This window comes from Mirounga angustirostris, unplaced genomic scaffold, assembly GCF_029215605.1.
Source record: "Mirounga angustirostris isolate CCGP_5_RB_7025 unplaced genomic scaffold, mMirAng1.0.hap1 SCAF_1, whole genome shotgun sequence".
NCBI classification, from domain to species: domain Eukaryota; kingdom Metazoa; phylum Chordata; class Mammalia; order Carnivora; family Phocidae; genus Mirounga; species Mirounga angustirostris.
In genome coordinates this window covers 155,740,751-155,760,905 of record NW_026991709.1, presented here as the reverse complement: position 1 = coordinate 155,760,905, position 20,155 = coordinate 155,740,751, and the positions used below count along the sequence as shown (strand labels likewise).

Genomic DNA, 20,155 nt, shown 5'->3' with positions numbered 1-20,155 from the left:
CTGAGTCCCGCATCGGGCTCCCTGCTCATCAGGGAGTCTGCTTCTCCCTCAGACTCTTCCCCCCTCTCATGTGCTCTCTTTCTCATTCTCTCTCTCTCAAATAAATGAATAAAATCTAAAAAAAAAAAAAAAGGATGCTGAATTTTTTCAAATGCTTTTTCTGCATCTATTGAGAGGATCATATGGTACTTGTCCTTTCTTTTATTAATGCGATGTATCACATTGATTGATTTGTGGATGTTGAACCACCCCTGCAGCACAGGAATTAATCCCACTTTGTTGTAGTGAATAATCCTTTAAATGTCCTGTTGGATCCTGTTAGCCAGTATCTTGGTGAGAATTATTGCATCCTTGTTCATCAGGGATATTGGTCTGTAATTCTCCTTTTTGATGGGGTCATTGTCTGGTTTTGGGATCAAGGTAATGCTGGCCTCATACAATGAGTTCGGAAGTTTTTCTTCCATTTCTATTTTTTTTTAAGATTTAATTTATGTTTGAGAGAGAGAGAACAAATACACAAGCAGGGGGAGGGGCAAAGGGAATAGCAGACTCCCCGCTGAGCAGGGAGCTCAATGTGGGACTCAATCCCAGGACCGTGGGATCATGACCTGAGCTAAAGGCAGATGCGTAACTGACTGAGTCACCCAGGTGCCCCTCCATTTCTATTTCTTTTCATTTTTTGAAACATTTTGAGGAGAATAGGTATTAATTCTTCTTTAAATGTTTGGTAGAATTCCACTGGGAGGCCATCTGGCCATGATTGGTTTATTGGGAGATTTTTGATTACTGCTTCAATTTCTTTGCTGGTTATGCATCTGTTCAGCTTTTCTTTCTTCGTTCAGTTTTGGTAGTTTATGTTTCTAGGAATGCATCCATTTTTAAAAATTTTTTTATTGTTATGTTAATCACCATACATTACATCATTAGTTTTTGATGTAGTGTTCCATGATTCATTGTTTGTGCATAACACCCAGTGCTCCATGCAGAATGTGCCCTCTTTAATACCCATCAACAGGCTAACCCATCCTCCCACCCCCCTCCCCTCTAGAACCCTCAGTCTGTTTTTCAGAGTCCATCATCTCTCATGGTTCGTCTCCCCCTCTGATTGCCCCCCCTTCATTGTTCCCCTCCTGCTATCTTTTTTTTTGTTCTTAACATATATTGCATTATTTGTTTCAGAGGTACAGATCTGTGATTCAACAGTCACAATTCACAGCGCTCACCATAGCACATATCCTCCCCAGTGTCTATCACCCAGCAGCCCTATCCCTCCCACCCCACCCCCGACTCCAGCAACCCTCAGTTTGTTTCCTGAGATTAAGAATTCCTCAAATCATTGAGGTCATATGATACATGTCTTTCTCTGTTTGATTTATTTCGCTCAGCATCCTCCACTTCCATCCACATCGTTGCAAATGGCAAGATCTCATTCCCTTTGATGGCTGCATAATATTCCATTGTATATATATACCATGTCTTCTTTATCCATTCATTTGTTGATGGACATCTTGGCTCTTTCCACAGTTTGGATATTGTGGACATTGCTGCTATAAACATTGGGGTGCATGTACCCCTTCGGATCCCTACATTTGTATCTTTCGGGTAAATACCCAGTAGTGCAATTGCTGGATCATATGGTACTCTATTTTCAACTTTTTGAGGAACCTCCATACTGTTTTCCAGAGTGGCTGCACCAGCTTGCATTCTCACCAACAGTGTAGGAGGGTTCCCCATTCTCCGCATCCCCGCCAACATCTGTCGTTTCCTGACTTGTTAATTTTAGCCATTCTGACTGGTGTGAGGTGACATCTCATTGAGGTTTTGAGTTGGATTTCCCTGATGCCGACGATGTTGAGCACAATGTGTCTGTTGGCCATTTGGATGTCTTCTTTGGAAAAATGTCTGTTCATGTCTTCTGCCCATTTCTTGATTGGATCATTTGTTCTTTGGGTGTTGAGTTTAAGAAATTCTTTATAGATTTTGGATACTAGCCCTTCATCTGGTATGTCATTTGCAAATATCTTCTCCCATTCTGTCGGTTGTCTTTTGGTTTTGTTGACTGTTTCTTTTGCTGTGCAAAAGCTTTTTATGCTGATGAAGTCTCAATAGTTCAGTTTTGCCTTTGCTTCCCTTGCCTCTGGCAAAGTTTCTAGGAAGAAGCTGCTGCGGCTGAGGTCGAAGAGGTTGCTGCCTGTGTTCTCCTTTAGGATTTTGATGCACTCCTGGCTCATGTTTAGGTCTGTCAACCATTTGGAGTCTACTTTTGTGTGTGGTGTAAGGAAATGGTCCAGTTTCATTCTTCTGCATGTGGCTGTCCAATTTTCCCAACACTATTTGTTGAAGAGACTGTCTTTTCTCCACTGGACATTCTTTCCTGCTTTGTCGAAGATTAGTTGACCACAGAGTTGAGGGTCCATTTCTGGGCTCTCTATTCTGTTCCATTGATCTATGTGTCTGTTTTTGTGCCAGTACCATACTGTCTTGTTGATAACAGCATCGCAATACAGCTTGAAGTCCGGAATTGTGATGCCGCCAGCTTTGCTTTTCTTTTTCAACATTCCTCTGACTATGCGGGGTCTTTTCTGGTTCCATACAAATTTTAGGATTATTTGTTCCATTTCTTTGAAAAAACTGGATGGTATTTTGATTGGGATTGCACTGAATGTGTAGATTGCTCTAGGTAGCATTGACATCTTCACAATATTTGTTCTTCCAATCCATGAGCATGGACCGTTTTTCCATTTCTTTGTGTCTTCCTAAGTTTCTTTCATGAGTATTTTATAGTTTTCTGAGTACAGATCCTTTGCCTCTTTGGTTACAACAGTTTCGTTGATCTGTTCCTAGGTATCTTATGGTTTTGGGTGCAGTTGTAAATGGGATCGACTCCTTAATTTCTCTTTCTTCTCTCTTGTTGTTGGTGTATATGAATGCCACTGATTTCTTGTCATTGATTTTATATCCTGCCACTTTACTGAATTCCTGTACGAGTTCTAACAGTTTTGGGGTGGAGTCTTTTGGGTTTTCCAAATAAAGTATCACATCATCTGCAAAGAGTGAGAGTTTGACTTTTCCTTTGCCGATATGGATGCCTTTTATTTCTTTTTGTTGTCTGATTGCTGTGGCTAGGGCTTTTAATAGTATGTTGAATAGCACTGGTGATAGTGGACATCCCTGCCACGTTCCTGACCTTAGGGGGAAAGCTCTCAGTTTTTCCCCATTGAGAATGATATTTGCTGTGGGTTTTTCATAGATGGCTTTTATGATATTGAGGTATGTATCCTTTATCCCTTTACTCTGAAGAGTTTTGATCAAGAAAGGATGCTGAACTTTGTCAAATGCTTTTTCTGCATGTATGGACAGGATCATATGGTTCTTGTTCTTTCTTTTATTAATGTATTGTGTCATGTTGATTGATTTGCGGATGTTGAACCCACTTTGCAGCCCAGGGATAAATCCCACTTGGTCGTGGTGAATAATCCTTTTAATGTACTACTGTTGGATCCTATTGGCTAGCATTTTGGGGGGAATTTTTGCATCCATGTTCATCAAGGATATTGGTCTGTAATTCTCCTTTTTGATGGGGTCTTTGTCTGGTTTTGGGATCAAGGTAATGCTGGCCTCATAAAACGAGTTCGGAAGTTGTCCTTCCATTTCTATTTTTTGGAACAGTTTCAGAAGAATAGGTATTAATTCTTCTTGAAATGTTTGGTAGAATTCCCCTGGGAAGCCATCTGGCCCTGGGCTTTTGTTTTTTGGGAGATTTTTGATGACTGCTTCAGTTTCTTTAGTGGTTATAGGTCTGTTCAGGTTTTCTATTTCTTCTTGGTTCAGTTTTGGTAGTTGATACATCTCTAGGAATGCATCCATTTCCTCCAGGTTATCTAATTTGCTGACATAGAGTTGCTCATAATATGTTTTTATACTTGTTTGTATTTCTTTGGTGTTGGTTGTGATCTCTTCTCTTTCATTAATGATTTTGTTGATTTGGGTCATTTCTCTTTTCTTTCTGATAAGTCTGGCCAGGGGTTTATCAATCTTGTTAATTCTTTCAAAGAACCAGCTCCTAGTTTCGTTGATCTGTTCTACTGTTCTTTTGGTTTCTGTTTCATTGATTTCTGCTCTGATCTTTATTTCTCTTCTCCTGCTGGGTTTAGGCTTTATTTGCTGTTCTTTCTCCAGCTCCTTTAGGTGTAGGGCTAGGTTGTGTATTTGAGACCTTTCTTGTTTCTTGAGAAAGGCTTGTATTGCTATATACTTTCCTCTCAGGACTGCCTTTGCTGCATCCCAAAGATTTTGAACAGTTGTGTTTTCATTTTCATTGGTTTCCATGAATTTTTTAAAATTCTTTAACTTCCTGGTTGACCCATTCATTCTTTAGTAGGTTCCTCTTTAGCCTCCATGTATTTGAGTTCTTTCCGACTTTCCTCTTGTGATTGAGTTCTAGTTTCAAAGCATTGTGGTCTGAAAATAGGCAGGGAGTGATCCCAATCTTTTGGTACCGGTTGAGACCTGATTTATGACCTAGGATGTGATCTGTTCTGGAGAATGTTCCATGGGCACTAGAGAAGAATGTGTATTCCGTTGCTTTGGGATGGAATGTTCTGAATATGTCCGTTAAGTCCATTTGGTCAGTGTGTCATTTGAAGTCTTTATTTCCTTGTGGATTTTTGGCTTAGATGATCTGTCCATTTCAGTGAGGGGGGTGTTAAAGTCCCCCACTATTATTGTATTGTTGTCAATGTGTTTCTTTGCTTTTGTTCTTAATTGCTTTATATAATTGGCTGCTCCCATGTTAGGGGCATAGATATTTACAATTGTTAGATCTTCTTGTTGGATAGATCCTTTAAGTATGATATAGTATCCTTCCTCATCTCTTATTACAATCTTTGGCTTAAAATCTAATTTGTCTGTTATAACGATTTGCACTCCAGCTTTCTTTTGGTGTCCATTAGCATGGTAAATAGTTTTCCACCCCCTCACTTTCAATCACAGAATATGATCAAATATGATCAGGCTGGTGCATAGATCAGTGCCATGCACTAGATTCTGGGTGTATTTTGGTCTGTTAGAAGAAAGTGCCTTCCCAAGTTTTAAAGAAAGAAAAACTTATATATGTACAAAAATAAGGGTTGATATGATATGGAATATGTAAAGATGAAAATTATAAAAAATTTTATAAAAGGAATTGATAAGTTGTTTGAAAAAAGAAAGAAGAGGATTTAAAAAAAAAAGAAAAAAAGGTAGAGAATGTGATCAGGCAGGAGAGTAGAACAAAGCCATACACTAGAGATTTAGAGTATATTTTGATTTGTTAGAAAAAACTATCTCAAAATTTTAAAGAGAGAACAATTTATATATATATGCCAAAAATAAGGGTAACTACTATAAAGGGATAGAATATGACTCTAAAATGGAAAATAAAAATGTTTTTTAAAAAAGGGATTGATGTTAGTTGAAATAGGGAAAAAGAAAAATTAAAAAAAAAAAAAGACAGTTAAAAAAGAAAAAGTTAACTTTGAAAGACTAAAGAATCATGGTAAAAAAGCCATGGATTCTATGTGCATTATTCCCCTATCGTTGGAGTTCTGCCATTCTCATTGATTGGTAAACTTGGTCTTGACTGGCTGTTCTCGCTGATCTTCCGGGGGAGGGGCCTGTTGCCGTGGTTCCCAAATGTCTTTGCTGGAGGCCGAATTGCCCCGCCCTTGCTGGTCTGGGCTGTCATCTGCTCGGGTTTGTTCTCAGGAGCTTTTGTTCCCTGCAAGGTTTCCGTACAGCTTTGGAGGCCGAGAGTGAAAATGGCGGCCTCCCAATCTCCGCCCTGGAGGAGCCGAGAACTCAGGGCCCCGCTCCTCAGTGAGTGCCCAGAGAAAAGCAGTCAATCACTCCCATCTCCCTGGTCTCCGGCCCAACTCTGTTCTCACCCGGCCTGTGACCGAGCATTTCTATCTCTGGCACCCAACCCCATGTTGAGTCTCCAATCCCAGAAGATCCCTGCGGTGTGCTCCCATGCTGCTCCTCCCAGGGGAGGAAGGGGAGTCTCCCCGGATCTGCCGCCTGTTGGGTCCCTCTTGGAGGAGCAGTGGCCAGACTGTGCTGCGGATCACGGTTTATGGCAACCCTGAGCTGAGAGCCCGCACTTGGGCTCTGTCTCTGCAGCCGGCTTCCTCGCTCCAATACCTGGGAGCTCTGCCGCACTCAGGCACCCCCGGTCTTTCTGTGACCCTGAGGGTCCTGAGACCACACTGTCCCAGCTTGGGTTCTACCCCCCCGCTTAGCCACTGGAGCGACGTCACTCAGTGGAGTTGACTTCTAGAAGTTCTGATTTTGTGCTCCACTGCTCTATCACTTGCCAGAAGTGGCTGACGGAGGCCCCCTCCCCCACCATCTATTCTCCCGAATACTGCCTTGGATTCACTTCTCCGCACATCCTACCTTCCAGAAAGTGGTCGCTTTTCTGTTCAGAGAGTTGTTGCTATTCTTTTCTTCGATCTCCTGTTGAGTTTGTAGGTGTTCAAAATGGTTTGATCCCTTTCCAGCTGAATTCCTGAGACCAGACGAAATCCAGGTCTCCTACTCCTCCACCATCTTGCCTCCAGCCTGCATCCATTTTTTTTTTTTAGATTGTCTAACTTGTTGACATATAATTTTTCAGTAATACTCTCTTATAATTCTTTGTATTTTTTCGTTGTTGGCAGTGTTGTCTCCTCATTCCTTCATGAATTTATTTATGTGGGTACTTTTCTTTTTGGTATGTCTGGCTAGGGGTTTATCAATTTTATTAATTTTTTAAAAGAACCATTTTCTAGTTTTCGTTGATCTGTTCTACTGCTATTTTGATTTCTATATCATTGATTTCTACTCTAATCTTTATTATTTATCTTCTGTATTTGGACTTGACTTTTCTTTTTCCAGTTCCTTTTCCCAGTTTCCTAACCTTTAGGTTGTGTACTTAGAGTTTTCTTGCTTCTTGAGGAAGGCCTGTATTGCCATATAGTTTTCTCTAGGACCTTCTATGCTGTGTTCCAAAGGTTCTGAACTGTTGTGTTTTTGTTCTTATTTGCCTCCACGTATTTTTTAAATTCTTTAATTTCTTGGTTGATTCATTCATTCTTTAGTAGGTTGTTCTTTAGCCTTCATGTATTTGTGTTTCTTCCAAGTTTTTTCTTGTAGTTGACTTCAAGTTTTAAAGCACTGTGGTCTGAAAATATGCTTTGTTTAAGTTGAGACCTGATTTGTGACCCAGTATGTGATCTGTTCTGGAGAATGTTCCATGTGCATTCAAGAATAGTGTCTATTCTGCTGCTTTAGGATGAAATGCTCTGATTATACCTGTGAAGTCCATCTGGTCCAGTGTCATTCAAAGCCCTTGTTTCCTTGTTGATCTGCTTAGATGATCTGTACATTGCTGTAAATAGGGTGTTAACGTTCCCTATTATTATTGTATTATCAATGTGTTTTTTTAATTTGGTTATTTGTTGATTTATATGTTTGGTTACTCCCATGTTAGGTGCATAAATATTTACAACTGTTAATATTCTTGTTTGGTACACCCCTGTATTATTGTATAGTGTCCTCCTTCATCTCTTTTACAGTCTTTGGTAAGATCTAGTTTGTCTGATGTAAGGATGGCTACACCATCTCTCTTTTGATCTTCATTGGCATGGTTAATGGTTCTCCATCCCCTCACTTTCAATCTGGAGGTGTCTTTAGGTCTAAAATGAGTCTTTTGTAAACAGCATATCCATGGGTCTTGTTTTTTTAATCCATTCTGATACCCCAGGTCTTTTGATTGGAGCATTTAGTCCTTTTAATTCAGAGTAATTATTGAAAGATGTGAACACTAGTATATACTTGCTACAATTAAGAAGTATTTTCTTTATATACAAGTAACTGAACTGTCCATTAAAAACTTTAAAAAAGAAAATATGAATTTAGTGCTGTTGTATTCCTTGTAAAGTTGGTGTTCTTCTAATTGTTTCTGTTCCTTCCTGGTCTTTTTTATTTTTGGGATCTCTGCTCAAAGAACCCCCTTTAATATTTCTTGCAGGGCTGTTTTAGTGTTCATAAATTCCTTTAGTTTTTGTTTGTCCTGGAAACTCTTTATCTCTCCTTCTATTCGGAATGACAGCTTGCTGGATAAAGTATTCTTGACCACATATTTTTCCAATTTAGCACGTTGACTATATCATGCCAGTCCTTTCTGGCCTGCTAGTTCTCTGTGGACAGCTCTGCTGCCAGCCTTATGTTTCTACTCTTGTAGGTTAAGGACCTCTTTCCCCCCCGAGCTGTTTTCAGGATTTTCTCTTTATCTCTGAAATTTGCAAGCTTCGCTATTATATGTCAAGGTGTTGACCTATTTTTATTGATTTCAAGGGGGCATTCTCTGTGTCTCCTGGACTTGAATGCCTGTTAACTCCCCCAATTTAGAGAAGTTCTCAGCTCCAATTTGTTCAAATAAACCTTCTGCCCTTCTCTCCTCCTCATCTTCTGGGACCCCTATTATCCAGATATTATTTGTTTTATGGAATCGCTGAGTTCTCTTGAGTTTCCCTTAATGATCTAATAGTTTTCTTTCTCTCTTCTTTTCAGCTTCCTCATTTTTTGTCATTTTATCTTTTATATCACTGATTCACTCTTCTGCCTTGTTCATTTTCATTTTTATTAGCCTCTACTTGGATGTGCATCTTGGTAATAGCATTTTTAATTTTGACCTGACTAGTTTTTATTTCTTTTATTTCTAAGTATGGGATTCTCTGTTGTCTTTTGCTTTTTTCAAGCCCAATTGGTATCTTTATAATTGTTTTAAATTTTAGTTCAGTCATCTTACTTATATCCATATTGATAAATCCCTGGCTGTGTGTACTACCTCCTGTTCTTTCTTTTGGAGTGAATTTTGTTAGCTCTTCATTTTGTCCAGAAAAGAATAGAAGAAAGAAAGAGAGAAAAGAACAACAATGAAAAGAAGGAAAAACAAACAAGAAACACCAAAACAAAACAAAGAACAAAAAAAATACCAAAAAACAAAGAAAAAACACAAAACTAAAAACTAGATCCTAGGTGTGTTTGGTCTGCTTGTTAAAGGAAATTGGATTGCAAAATAAGAAAGAAAAACATATATATGTATATATATATATATATATATATATATATATATATATATATATATATGGAAATAAGTAAAAATACGTATACATAACATATAAAAACTAAAAAAAGGATAAAGAATTCAAAGAATAAGAAAATAACTGAAAAATTAATACTGAAAGATTAAAGAAAAAAAAAAAGAATGCTATATACTGTTTTCCCCAAAAGATGAAGCTTTTCCGTCATCCTTGATCAGTAAACTTGCTGTGCGCCTGTTGTTCCTGCTAGTCTTCTGAGGGGAGGGGCATGTTGCATTGATTCTCAGGTGGACTTGTCCTATTGCAAATGTGCCTCCCTTGGGCAGAGGTAGGGTTCAGTGTCAATGGCTCTGGATTCCACTATGTGGTGCTGTTTTGCTCCCTGCAGGCTTTCAACATTGTGGGTGGGATGCATATAGAGGCCCTCCTCTCTCCGGGCCTCCCTCTTCAGCCCTCACAGAAAAGCAGTCAATCATTTTTGTCTCCTCTATTTTCATCAGAACTCTGTTCACCCGGCCTGTGACCAAGTGCTTTTTATCTCAGTCACATGACTTTCAAAACTCCAGATTTTACAGATTCCTGTGGTGTGGACTTGCTCCATTCCTTCTGGGGGATGGTGGGGGATCTCTCCATGCTTCTGCCTTTTGCTTGACCTGTTCCAGAAAAGAGGTCACACAGCCATGTGTTGGTTTGCAGTTCATGGCAACATAGAGCAGAAACCCAACACCTAGACTCACTGTACTCAGTGGGCTTCCCTGCTCCTATGCCTGTGAACTCTGCCACACTCAGGCCCCATCCATTCTTCCTGTGATCCCAGGGATCCTGATACCACACTATCACACCTGGGATTCCACCTGACTCACCACCTGAGCACCTTTAAGCCAGGGATGTACCCCACTGTACCGGACATCTAAAAGTTCCAATTTTTCACTCCACTTCTTATAATACTTTGCGGTAGCCTCCTTAAGCCAGCTCCCTCGCCCCCATCTTATCCTCAGATATATTACCCTGGATTCAGGTCTCCACACCTCCTACCTTTCAAAAAGTGGTCGCTTTTGTACTTGCAGAATTGCAGCATTTCTTTTCTCTGATCTCTGATTGATTTCTCAGGTGTTCAGTGATTTGAATACTATCTAGCTATATTCAAGGGACCAGACAAACTTAGGGTCCTCTACTCCTCTGCCATCTGAACTTCTCCTCCACTAGTGGTATTTTGATATGGATTGCATTAAATGTGTAGATTGCTTTGGGTAGTATAGACATTTTAACTATGTATGTTCTTCCAATCCATGAGCATTGAATGTTTTCCAATTTCTTTGTGTCCGCTTCTATTCATTTCATAAAGTTTTTATAGTTTTCAGAGTACAGATCTTTTACCTCAGTGGTTAGGTGTATTCCTAAGTATCTTCTTGTTTTTGGTACAATCTTAAATGGGATCAATTCCTTAATTTCTTTTTTTTCTGCCTCATTCTTGGAATATAGAAATGGAACAGATTTCTGTATTTTGATTTTATATCCTGTGACTCTGCTGAATTCATGTATTAGTTCTAGCAATTTTTTGGTGGAGTCTTTTGAGTTTTCTACATAGAGTATTATGTTGTCTACAAATAGTGAAAGTTTTACTTCTTCCTTGCCAATATGGATGCCTTTTCTTTCTTTTCTTTGTCTGATTGCTGAGGCTGACTTCCAGTACTGTCTTAAATAGTAACGGTGAGAGTGGACATCCCTGTCTTGTTCCTTACCGTAGAGGAAAAGTTCTCAGTTTTTCCCCATTGAGGATATTAGCCTGTGGGTCTTTCATATATGGCCTTTATGATGTTGAGGCATATTCCATCCATCTCTACTTTGTTGAGAGTTTTTATCAAGAATGGATACTGTATTTTGTCAGATGCTTTTTCTGCATCTATTGAGAGGATCATATGGTTCTTATCCTTTTATTAATGTGGTGTATCACATTGATTAAATTGTGAATATTGAAACAACTCCTGCAGCCCAGGGATAAATCCCATTTGATCGTGGTTTATGATTCTTTTAATGTACTGTTGGATTCAATTAGCTAGTATCTTTTTGAGAATTTTTGTATCCATGTTCATCAGGGATATTGGATTGTAATTATTCTTTTTAGTGAAGTCTTTGTGTGGTTTTGGAATTAAGGTAATGCTGAATGAGTTTGGAAATTTTCCTTCCATTCTATTTTTTTGGAACAGTTTGGGAAGAGTAGGTGTTAACTCTTCTTTAAATGTATGGTACAGTTCCCCTGGGAAGGCTTCTTTTTGGCCCTGTACTTTGTTTATTGGGAGATTTTTGATTACTGATTAAACTTCTTTGCTGGTTATGGTCAGATTTTCTATTTCTTCCTGTTTCAGTTTTGGTAGTTTGTATATGTCTAGGAATGCATCCGTTTCTTCTAGATTGCCCAGTTTGTTGGCATATAATTTTTTAATAATATTCTAATTGTATTTTTGTGGGTTGTGATCTCTCCTCTTTCATTCATGATTTTATCTATTTGGGTCCTTTCTCTTTTCTTTTTGATAAGTCTGGCTAGAGGTTTATCAATTTTATTAATTATTTCAAATAACCAGCTCTTATTTTCATTGATCTGTGCTACTGGGATTTTGTTTGTTTCTATATCTTTTCTCTGTTGCTTCTACCTATTTTTTTCCTTTAATTTTTTGGTAAACCCATTCATTCTTTAGTAGGATGTTCTTTAATCTCCATATATTTGTGGTCTTTCTAAATTTTTTCTTATGGTTGTCTTCTACTTTTTCTAGTCTACTCTTCGTTCTCTGTAGTGTATTTTTAATTTCAGTTACTGAGTTCTTCATCTCTTTCTTTTTAATGTTTTGTATCTCTTTGTTGAGGGCCTTACTGAGGTCTTCTCAAGTTCAGTGAGTATCTTTATGATTATTAGTTGAAATTCTCTATCAGGCATATCACATATCTCCCATTTCATTGAGGTCTTTTGCTGATATTTTATCCTGTACTTTCATTTCAGACATATTCCTCTGCTCTCTCATTTTGTCTAAGTCTCTGTGTCTGTTTCTATGCGTTAGGAAAATCAGCTATATCTCCTACTCTGGAAAGTAGTGCCCTTTGAAGAAGAGGTCCTGTAGTACAGTGTCCTCTGTTCACCAGAACCTGACACTTCACAGGTATTTCTTATGTGTGTTGCATGCACCCTACTGTTGTGGCTGAGCCATGTTTACATTCTGTCCATCATCTGCAATGGCTCTCTTTGCCTGTTGTGGTCATGGTTTGGTTGCTGTATTATTAGTGGGCCAGTCTGTGGCCACCTTGGGCTTGAGTTGCATCAGACCAGATGTTTTCCAGAGCTGCGGTAGCACCAAACTACAGGACACTCTCCCTATGTTGTTCCCTGAGAATCTTTAATCAGTAGGTGGGGCCTGCTCTCAGACCGGATTTCTGCCCCCAGCCCACTGCTGGGGCCCCAGTAGACTGATGTATGTGGTTTCCTTCCTCTCTCTGCTGGGCAGGAGTTACTTTGGATTGGTGCTGGTCCCTTTTGGGGTTGCTTGCACCACTGCCAGCTTGTGGCACAACTTTGAATGGAATGCTGCCAAGGACCTGTTGGAGGGGGCGGGTCACAGGAGATTGGGGTGCTGTTAACAAGCTACGTGGAGAATGTTCTCACTGTGCTGATTCCCACAGGTGTCCCTGCATATAGGCTGCAGGGATTGGGAGGGAAATGGTGCCCACCAACTCTTTTGTTCTTGGGAGAAGTTTCCCAAAGACACCTGCCCCTCTAGCACACACTCTTGAGGTTAGTAAATAAATTTCTTTCTTGTATATCTGAGGTGTTTTTCAGATTGCTTCTTCTGTGCTGTATCTCAGTGGGGTTGTTTGTTGCACTTTTCTTTTAAGCACGAGGACTCAGTTTCCCATTTCCCTCCCCAGAGCCGATCCTGCTGATTTTTAAAGTTGGTGTTAAGCACTGCTGGTTGTAAAAACTTGAGACATTAAGCCCTTCTGGTTGTCACAGTCAGATATTATGGAGATTCATCTTCCCAGTGCAGGTTCCCTGTACCTGGAGTGCCTGGTGTGGGGTTTGCTCCTCTTCTCTCTCCACTTGCATCGTCCCTCCTGGCCACGTCTCTGCCCTTCTTATCCTCTTCAGTGTGGCCTCTTCTAAAATTAGCTGTGGATAGGAGTCTATTCTGCTAGTCTTCTGGTTGCTTTCTGGGTTATTTACACTGATGTGGGTGTTATCAGGTGTATCTGTGGGACCATGTGAGCCTAGGATGCTCCTACTCCTCCATCTTCCCTGGAAGTACCCCCAGCTTTTTTTTTTTTTTTTCCAGTTTTTTGCCTAAGTGCTATGGCTACAGCCTCCTGTACAGTGTTAAGAAGAGTTGAAAGTGGATATCCTTGTTTGTTCTCAGTCTTTGGGGAAAGCATTTGGTCTTTATTAAGGATGATGTTAGCTGTGGGTTTTTGTAGAGGCTTTTTATCACAATTAGAAGCTCCTTTCTATTCCTAGTGATTATATTTGTCATGAAAAATTTGGGGGCGCCTGGGTGGCTCAGTCAGTTAAGCTTCTGCCTTCAGCTCAGGTCATAATCTCAGGGTCCTGGGATCCAGCCCTGTGTCGGACTCTCTGTTCAGTGGGGAGTCTGCTTCTCCCTCTCCCTCTGTGATCTCTCTAGCTTTTGCTCTCTCAAATAAATAAATAAATAATCTTAAAAAAAAAAAGTATGGATTTTGTCAATTATTTTCTTCCTATTGATGTCATTATGTGATTTTTGTTTTGTGTTTATTGATATGTTAAAAAATAGTTTTGCATTCCTAGGATAAATCTCAATTGGTCAAGGGGTATAATTCTTTTTATATATGTTACTGCATTTCAGTGTGCTAGTATATTGTTGAGAATTTTTGCATTTATATGCATAAGAGATACTGGTTTGTCTGATTTTGGTATTAAGGTAATACTGACCTCATAGAATGAACTGGAAAGTTCTTCCTCTTCTGCTTTGAAGAGTTTATGAAGAATCAGTATTTTTTTTTTAAGATTTTATTTCTTTATTTGTCAGAGAGAGAGAGAGAGCAAGGAGGGGGAGCAGTAGGCAGAGGGAAAAGCAGGCTCCCCGCTGAGCAGGGAGCCCCATGTAGGACTCAATCCCAGGACCCTGGCAGGATCATGACCTGAGCCGAAGGCAGACACTTAACCGACTGAGCCACTCAGGTGTCCCAATTACTATTTTTTCTTTAAGTATGTGGTAGAACTTAGCAATAAAGCCATCTGGGTCTTTGCTTTTCTTTATGGATGGTTTTGACTACTAATTTAATCTCTTCACTTGTTATAGGTCTGTTCAGATTTTGTGTTTCTTCTTGAATCAATTTTAGTAGAGTTTGTGTTTAAAACTACTCTAACTGTTGTTTTCATCAAAAGTATTTAATTTATTGGCAAAAATTGTCTTATTTTTAAATAATTTTTAAAAAATTTCCTGTAAAGTCACTAGTATGTTTCTTCTTTCATTTCTCATTTACATAGTTTGAATCCTTTTTCTTCATCAGTGTATTTAGAGGTTTATTAATCTTGTTGATCTTTTCAGTGAACCAGTTTTTTATTTCATTGATTTTTCTCTTTTGTTTTTCTAATCTTTGTTTCATTAATTTCCACTATATTCTTTACTGTTTCTTTCTTTCTGCTTGCTTTAGGTTTAGTTTGCTCTTCTTTTTCCAGTGTTTTAAGGTGAAAGGTTAGGTTGTTGATTTGAGATCTTTCTTTTTTTTAATCAGTATAGGTGTTGCAGAAAAAAATTCCCTCTAAGCACTCCCTGAATTACTTGAAGGGGTTCCTTGTCACAGGAACCACTAGTATTTTAGTTCTTGATTGTTTTTTATTCATAACTAACCAAAAAAGTCTTAACTATGCTTTTTTGATGCCAAAAGTTATACCTTAGAGCACTTAGTTATAACTTAGAGCACCTAGAGTTATACCTTAGAGAAAAAATTCCTAAGTTGATGTTGGCTAATCAGTTAGGTACTTGAAACAGTTTTAAAGTGTTATTTGAAAGTAGAACTTAATTATTTATTTTTATTATGTTCAATTAGCCAACACTGCATTATTGGTTTTTGATGTAGTGTTCAGCGATTCATTAGTTGTATGTAACACCCAGTGTGTGCCCTCCTTAATACCCATCACTCGGTTGGACTTAAAGCATGATGAAGCTAATGGCAACCTCCAGCTACTTAAATTAGTTCAATAGAAATTTAACGGGATCCAGGAGGTTGCCAGTATGCTTTAAGTCCAAGCTTTAATTATAATCATGATTTTCAAGGACTCTAATAGACAGGTCTGGTTATACTGCAACAAAATGATGAGAACTGAATGTTTAAATTGTACAAACATAGCTTAGAAGCCAGCTTTGAAGATGATTCTTATTATCTCTCTTCTCATACCTCTGTTCCACTGGATAAAAGGACTAACACTTTTTCCTCTTCATTTTTAAATAAAGTAAATGTTAAATTTAAAAATTAGTCTTGTGGAGACTCAACAATAAATGAAGAATTTTCAGGTATTGCTCAGGTGTTATTACTAGGTACCAAGACTGATTTAAATGTGTTCTAAAAATCAGTGTATTTCTCAGGGGAAGTAATAATAAATATGAATATCTGCTCTCAATGTATCAAAGCAGATTAGCATTATATATTTGTTTTTGTTAGGTGATTTGGTATATAATAGAAAATTTATTCAAGTGGACTTTGAAATAGCCATTAATATAAATGTGAATGTCAAAGAATGTTTCTAAGACATTATGTCATGATACATCTACTTGTTTTTCCATGTAAAATAACATTAGTGCAATATAAACAAGTAGAAATGTAAAACATTTGAATTGCTTTCCTTTATATTAAAATGGTTTAAAATGTAAAAAAAGAATGGCTTGAGAGAGCAAGGAGAGGTGACTGGCTTTGGCTTTTATATGGTTAGCGTGGGGCTGGGGTGAGGATTTTTGTACACAGGCCAGGGCTTGTGTACTTTGAACTTCCTGCCGGTGCTAAGGGAGCACTTGGGCTTTATTTCTTTGTCCAGATGTTGGCAAGAAGGAGAAGTACGAGTGGTGGGGCTTGAAAGCTGTCAGCAGTCAAACATCAAAAATGAAGTCAGACTCTTAATTACATAAAACCATAATACCTCCTGCTCTGCCCTCCAGTCGTTAACTGTCCTGGCAACCACTAAACTGTTGTCCATTTCTATACTTTTGCTATTTCAAGAATGTTGTATAAATAGAGTAATACACTGTGTTACCTTTTCAGGTTGGCTCTTTTCATTCATCGTCATTCTCTAGAGATGCATCCAAGTTGTTGAATATACTCATTCTTTTTATTGCAGGTAGTGTTCCATAGTATAGTAGTACCTCAGTTTATTCTTCCATTGCAGGACATCTGGGTGGTTTCCAGTTTGGGGCTATTATGAATACACTGCAGTGAACAATTGTGTACAAGTTTTTCTGTGGACATAAGTTTTCATTTTGGAGGTATATATGTCTGGGTGTACAACTGCTAGGTTGTATGGTAAGTTTTTAAGAAACTGCCAGACTGTTTCCCAGAGTGGCTATACAATTTACATTCCCACTAGTAATGGATGAGTGATCTGGTTTCTTTGTATCTTCAACAGCATTTGATGTTGTCACTGTTTTTTTTTTTTATTTTAGCTATTCTGATAGATATATAGTGATTATCTTATATAGTGATTTTAATTTGAATTTCTCCAATGGCTAATCATGTTAAACATTTTTTCTTGTCCTTATTTGTATTTATCTTCATGTCTTTTGCCCATTTTCTTATGGAAGGAATTATTTGCCTTTTTTACTGTTGAGTTTTGAGAATTCTTTATATAGTCAGATATTAGTCCTTTGTCAGGTATGTGCCTTGTAAATACTATCTTCCAGTCTGTAGTTTGTCTCTCATGCTCTCAACAAGGGTCTTCCTAGAGCAGAGTTTTACATTTTGATGAGGTCCAGTTTATCAATTTTCCCTTTTATGGATCATGCTTTTGGTGTCAATTCTAATAACTTTGCTTAGACTTAGATCATAAAGATTTTCTCCTATGCTTTTTTCTAAAAGTTGTATAGTTTTATGTTTTATATTTAAGTCTGGGATTCATTTTGAATTGATTTTTGTATAAGATGTAAGGTTTAAGTTGACTTTCATTACTTTGCCTATGAATGTCCAATTCCTCCATCAGTATTTGTTGAAAAGACTATCCTTCCTCCTTTGAATTGCTTTTTGCACCTTTATGAAGAATCAGGTGGGCATATCTGCAGAGTAGACTCCTATGCTGTGGTGTGGCCTGCAGCATAATCTCTTTCCCTAGGTGTGAAATAACATTCACTGAGAGCCCAAAATGTGCCCAGGTAGTTTATACTTAAACCCCACAACCACTCCCATTTTATAAAGTGAGGCCACAGAGATTTTAAGAGGTAAAGTGATGCCTCCATAGTCATACAGTTAATAAGTGGGGAGGTGGATTTGAACCCAGGTCAGTCTTAGTTCATGTTCTCTTCTCTGTACACTAAGCTCTGATGTCTCCTGAAAGTGGCTTAAACCTTTGGACAGCCTCCATTATGATGAATTACAAAAGGAAATAAGGAGTTTAGTAGAGAGCTGGATTTGTAGTGTCCAAATTATAGTTCTTAATGCATTGGTGGGGTCACAGTCATTTAAGGGATTCCTAATCAGCATTTGTTTTGTTTTTGAATTGCTTATTTGAGATATTTTAAAATATTATATTACAATATTAGTAAAGTCACATTCGATACTACAAATTAGTTGGATATATTTGTGTTGGTCTATTTCAGGTTTTTCTTTTCCACTGATTTATGTGTCTCTTCCTCCACTAGTACCACAGTTTCTCTCTTTTTTAAGTTTTTATTTAAATTCCAGTTTGTTAACATACAATGTCATATTAGTTTCAGGTGTACAATATAGTGATTCAACACTTCCATACATCACCCTGTGCTCATCACAAGTGCACTCCTTCATCCCCATCACCTAAATTGACCCATCCCCCACCCACCTCCCTTCTGGTAACCAGCAGTTTGTTCTCTATAGTTAAGGGTCTGTTTCTTGGTTTGGCCTCTCTCTCTCTTTCTCCCCCCCCCTTTTGCTCATTTGTTTTGTTTCTTAAATTCCACATATGCATGAAATCATATGGTATTTGTCTTTCTCTGGCTGACTTATTTCACTTAACGTAATACTCTCTAGCTCCAGCTATGTTGTTGCAAATGGCAAGATTTCGTTCTTTTTGATGGCTGAGAAATACTTCAGTGTATATGTATACCATATCTTCCTTATCTGTTCATACGCTCTGGCTTTTTCCATAATTTGGCTATTGTGGACAATGCTGCTATAAACATTGCGGTGCATGTATCCCTTTGAATTAGTATTCTTGTATTTGGATAAATACCTAGTAGTGCAATTGCTGGATCCACAGTCTTGATTATTATAGCTCTAAGTCTTGAAGTTAAATAGATGATGTCCTCATACTTTATTCTAATTTTTAAAAACTGTTCTGCCTATTGTAATTCCTTTGTTTTTCCACATAAATTTTAGGATAATCTTGTCTATATATACAAAAAACTTCGCTGAGATATTGACAGGAGTAGCATTAAACAGGTAGATCTTTTGGTGGAGAATTGACATCTTTACTATGTCACGTCTTCCAGTATATGATACGTTATGTCTGTCCATTTATTTAGATCTTTGCTTTCTTTCATCAGCCATTTGTAATTTTTAACATACAAGCCCTGTAAATGTTTTCCTGTATTCTGGGATATTTCTTAGTTTACCACCATATGTGACAATCTAGCCCTGGTCTGCTTAATATTGGCAGGCATGATCATGCAAATCTTCCTGTGTCCTCTTTTCATACATCCAAAGATGATCCTGGCTACCAGGATCTAACTGCACCATCATTCTCACATCCCTCCTGAACAATAATATTGGTTATTTTAGTCTCTTGCCAGTGACATCTGATGTCCCAGCAAATGGCATTGCCCACTGCGATGCTGAAAAACTACTCCTGAGGTCCCAGCAGCGACACGGCTAACATAGATTTGGTTCGCACTCTGCTGGGTAGACCCTGAGCAGGAGTGATGCCTCCAGGCAGGTGGTATGCTGTCCATCCAGCTCAGGCCCAGGCTTCAAGGGAACGAGGGCGTCTTCAGATGGTAAAGAAGGAAGAAGAGGATGAAGGCTACACTTCAGTGCAGGCTGACAGGCCACAGACACTCAACCGTTCTGGCCAGGAACTATTTCGCCAGCTCTTCAGGCAGCTTCGTTACCATGAATCTTCTGGGCCCCTAGAGACTTTGAGCAGGCTCCGGGAGCTCTGCCGCTGGTGGCTGAGGCCTGACATTCTCTCCAAGGCCCAGATCCTGGAGCTGCTGGTGCTGGAGCAGTTCCTGAGCATCCTGCCTGGGGAGCTCCGGACCTGGGTACAGCTGCATCACCCTGAGAGTGGTGGGGAGGCTGTGGCCCTGCTGGAAGAGCTGCAGAGGGACCTCAATGGGACACCATGGAGGGTGAGTGTGAGCAAGTGTGCAGTTCCCAGTAAACTCTGCCTGTGAGTCAGCCAGCTCGTCTAAAATGTGTGGGTTGGGCCTCTGAACCCTCAGCATTGAGGAAGGCAGGGAATGTCTTCCCTTCTCATTCCCACAGCACCTGAGCAGCTGAGAACTAGACCCTGAGCCAAGGACCTTTGAGCTGGCAGCCCTTCCCCCCTTGCCAGAGGACAGTCGGCTCCAGAAAGAGGGTCAGCAAGTATCTGTAGATAACAGTAATGAGCTTTTGGACACAGTGACTTACATTATGCGAGTCCATCTCCACATATTTAATTTGACTTGATACTGACCTGTAAAGTGGGAGTGATGTCTCTCTTGCTGTTGGGTCAGGACTCCTGACTTCTGAGTACATGGTAAGACCTATAAATGCACTCGCAGCATGTTCCTTCTTTCTTTTGAGGATTTGTTCTGTGCAGGGGTCAGGGGTAAGAAGAGTATTGAGGG

The 20,155-nt window shown here is 39.0% G+C and overlaps 2 protein-coding genes across 8 annotated transcripts in view; one reads left to right on the top strand and one right to left on the bottom strand.

Moving 5' to 3' along the window:
* Positions 1-20,155, top strand: part of ZNF445 (zinc finger protein 445) — a 54,660-nt gene that overhangs the window by 22,543 nt on the left and 11,962 nt on the right. For 3 of the 6 annotated variants that reach the window (XM_045904159.3, XM_064590667.1, XM_064590664.1), the window contains one exon: positions 19,104-19,672. In XM_045904159.3, coding sequence (XP_045760115.1) covers positions 19,244-19,672 — 429 coding nt within the window. In that variant the 5' untranslated portion in view covers positions 19,104-19,243. Of the gene's footprint in view, positions 1-13,702; positions 19,673-20,155 lie in introns of those variants that run through there. The other 3 variants (XM_064590675.1, XM_064590680.1, XM_045904160.3) reach the window with 2 other exon arrangements.
* The window catches only part of TCAIM (T cell activation inhibitor, mitochondrial), a 103,723-nt gene continuing 92,899 nt past the window's right edge, over positions 9,332-20,155 (bottom strand). The window contains exons 11-12 of one of the 2 annotated variants that reach the window (XM_064590707.1): positions 20,002-20,119; positions 9,332-9,778 (exon numbers count right to left, since the gene is read on the bottom strand). In XM_064590707.1, coding sequence (XP_064446777.1) covers positions 20,038-20,119 — 82 coding nt within the window. In that variant the 3' untranslated portion in view covers positions 9,332-9,778; positions 20,002-20,037. Of the gene's footprint in view, positions 9,779-19,670; positions 20,120-20,155 lie in introns of those variants that run through there. The other variant, XM_064590703.1, reaches the window with a different exon arrangement.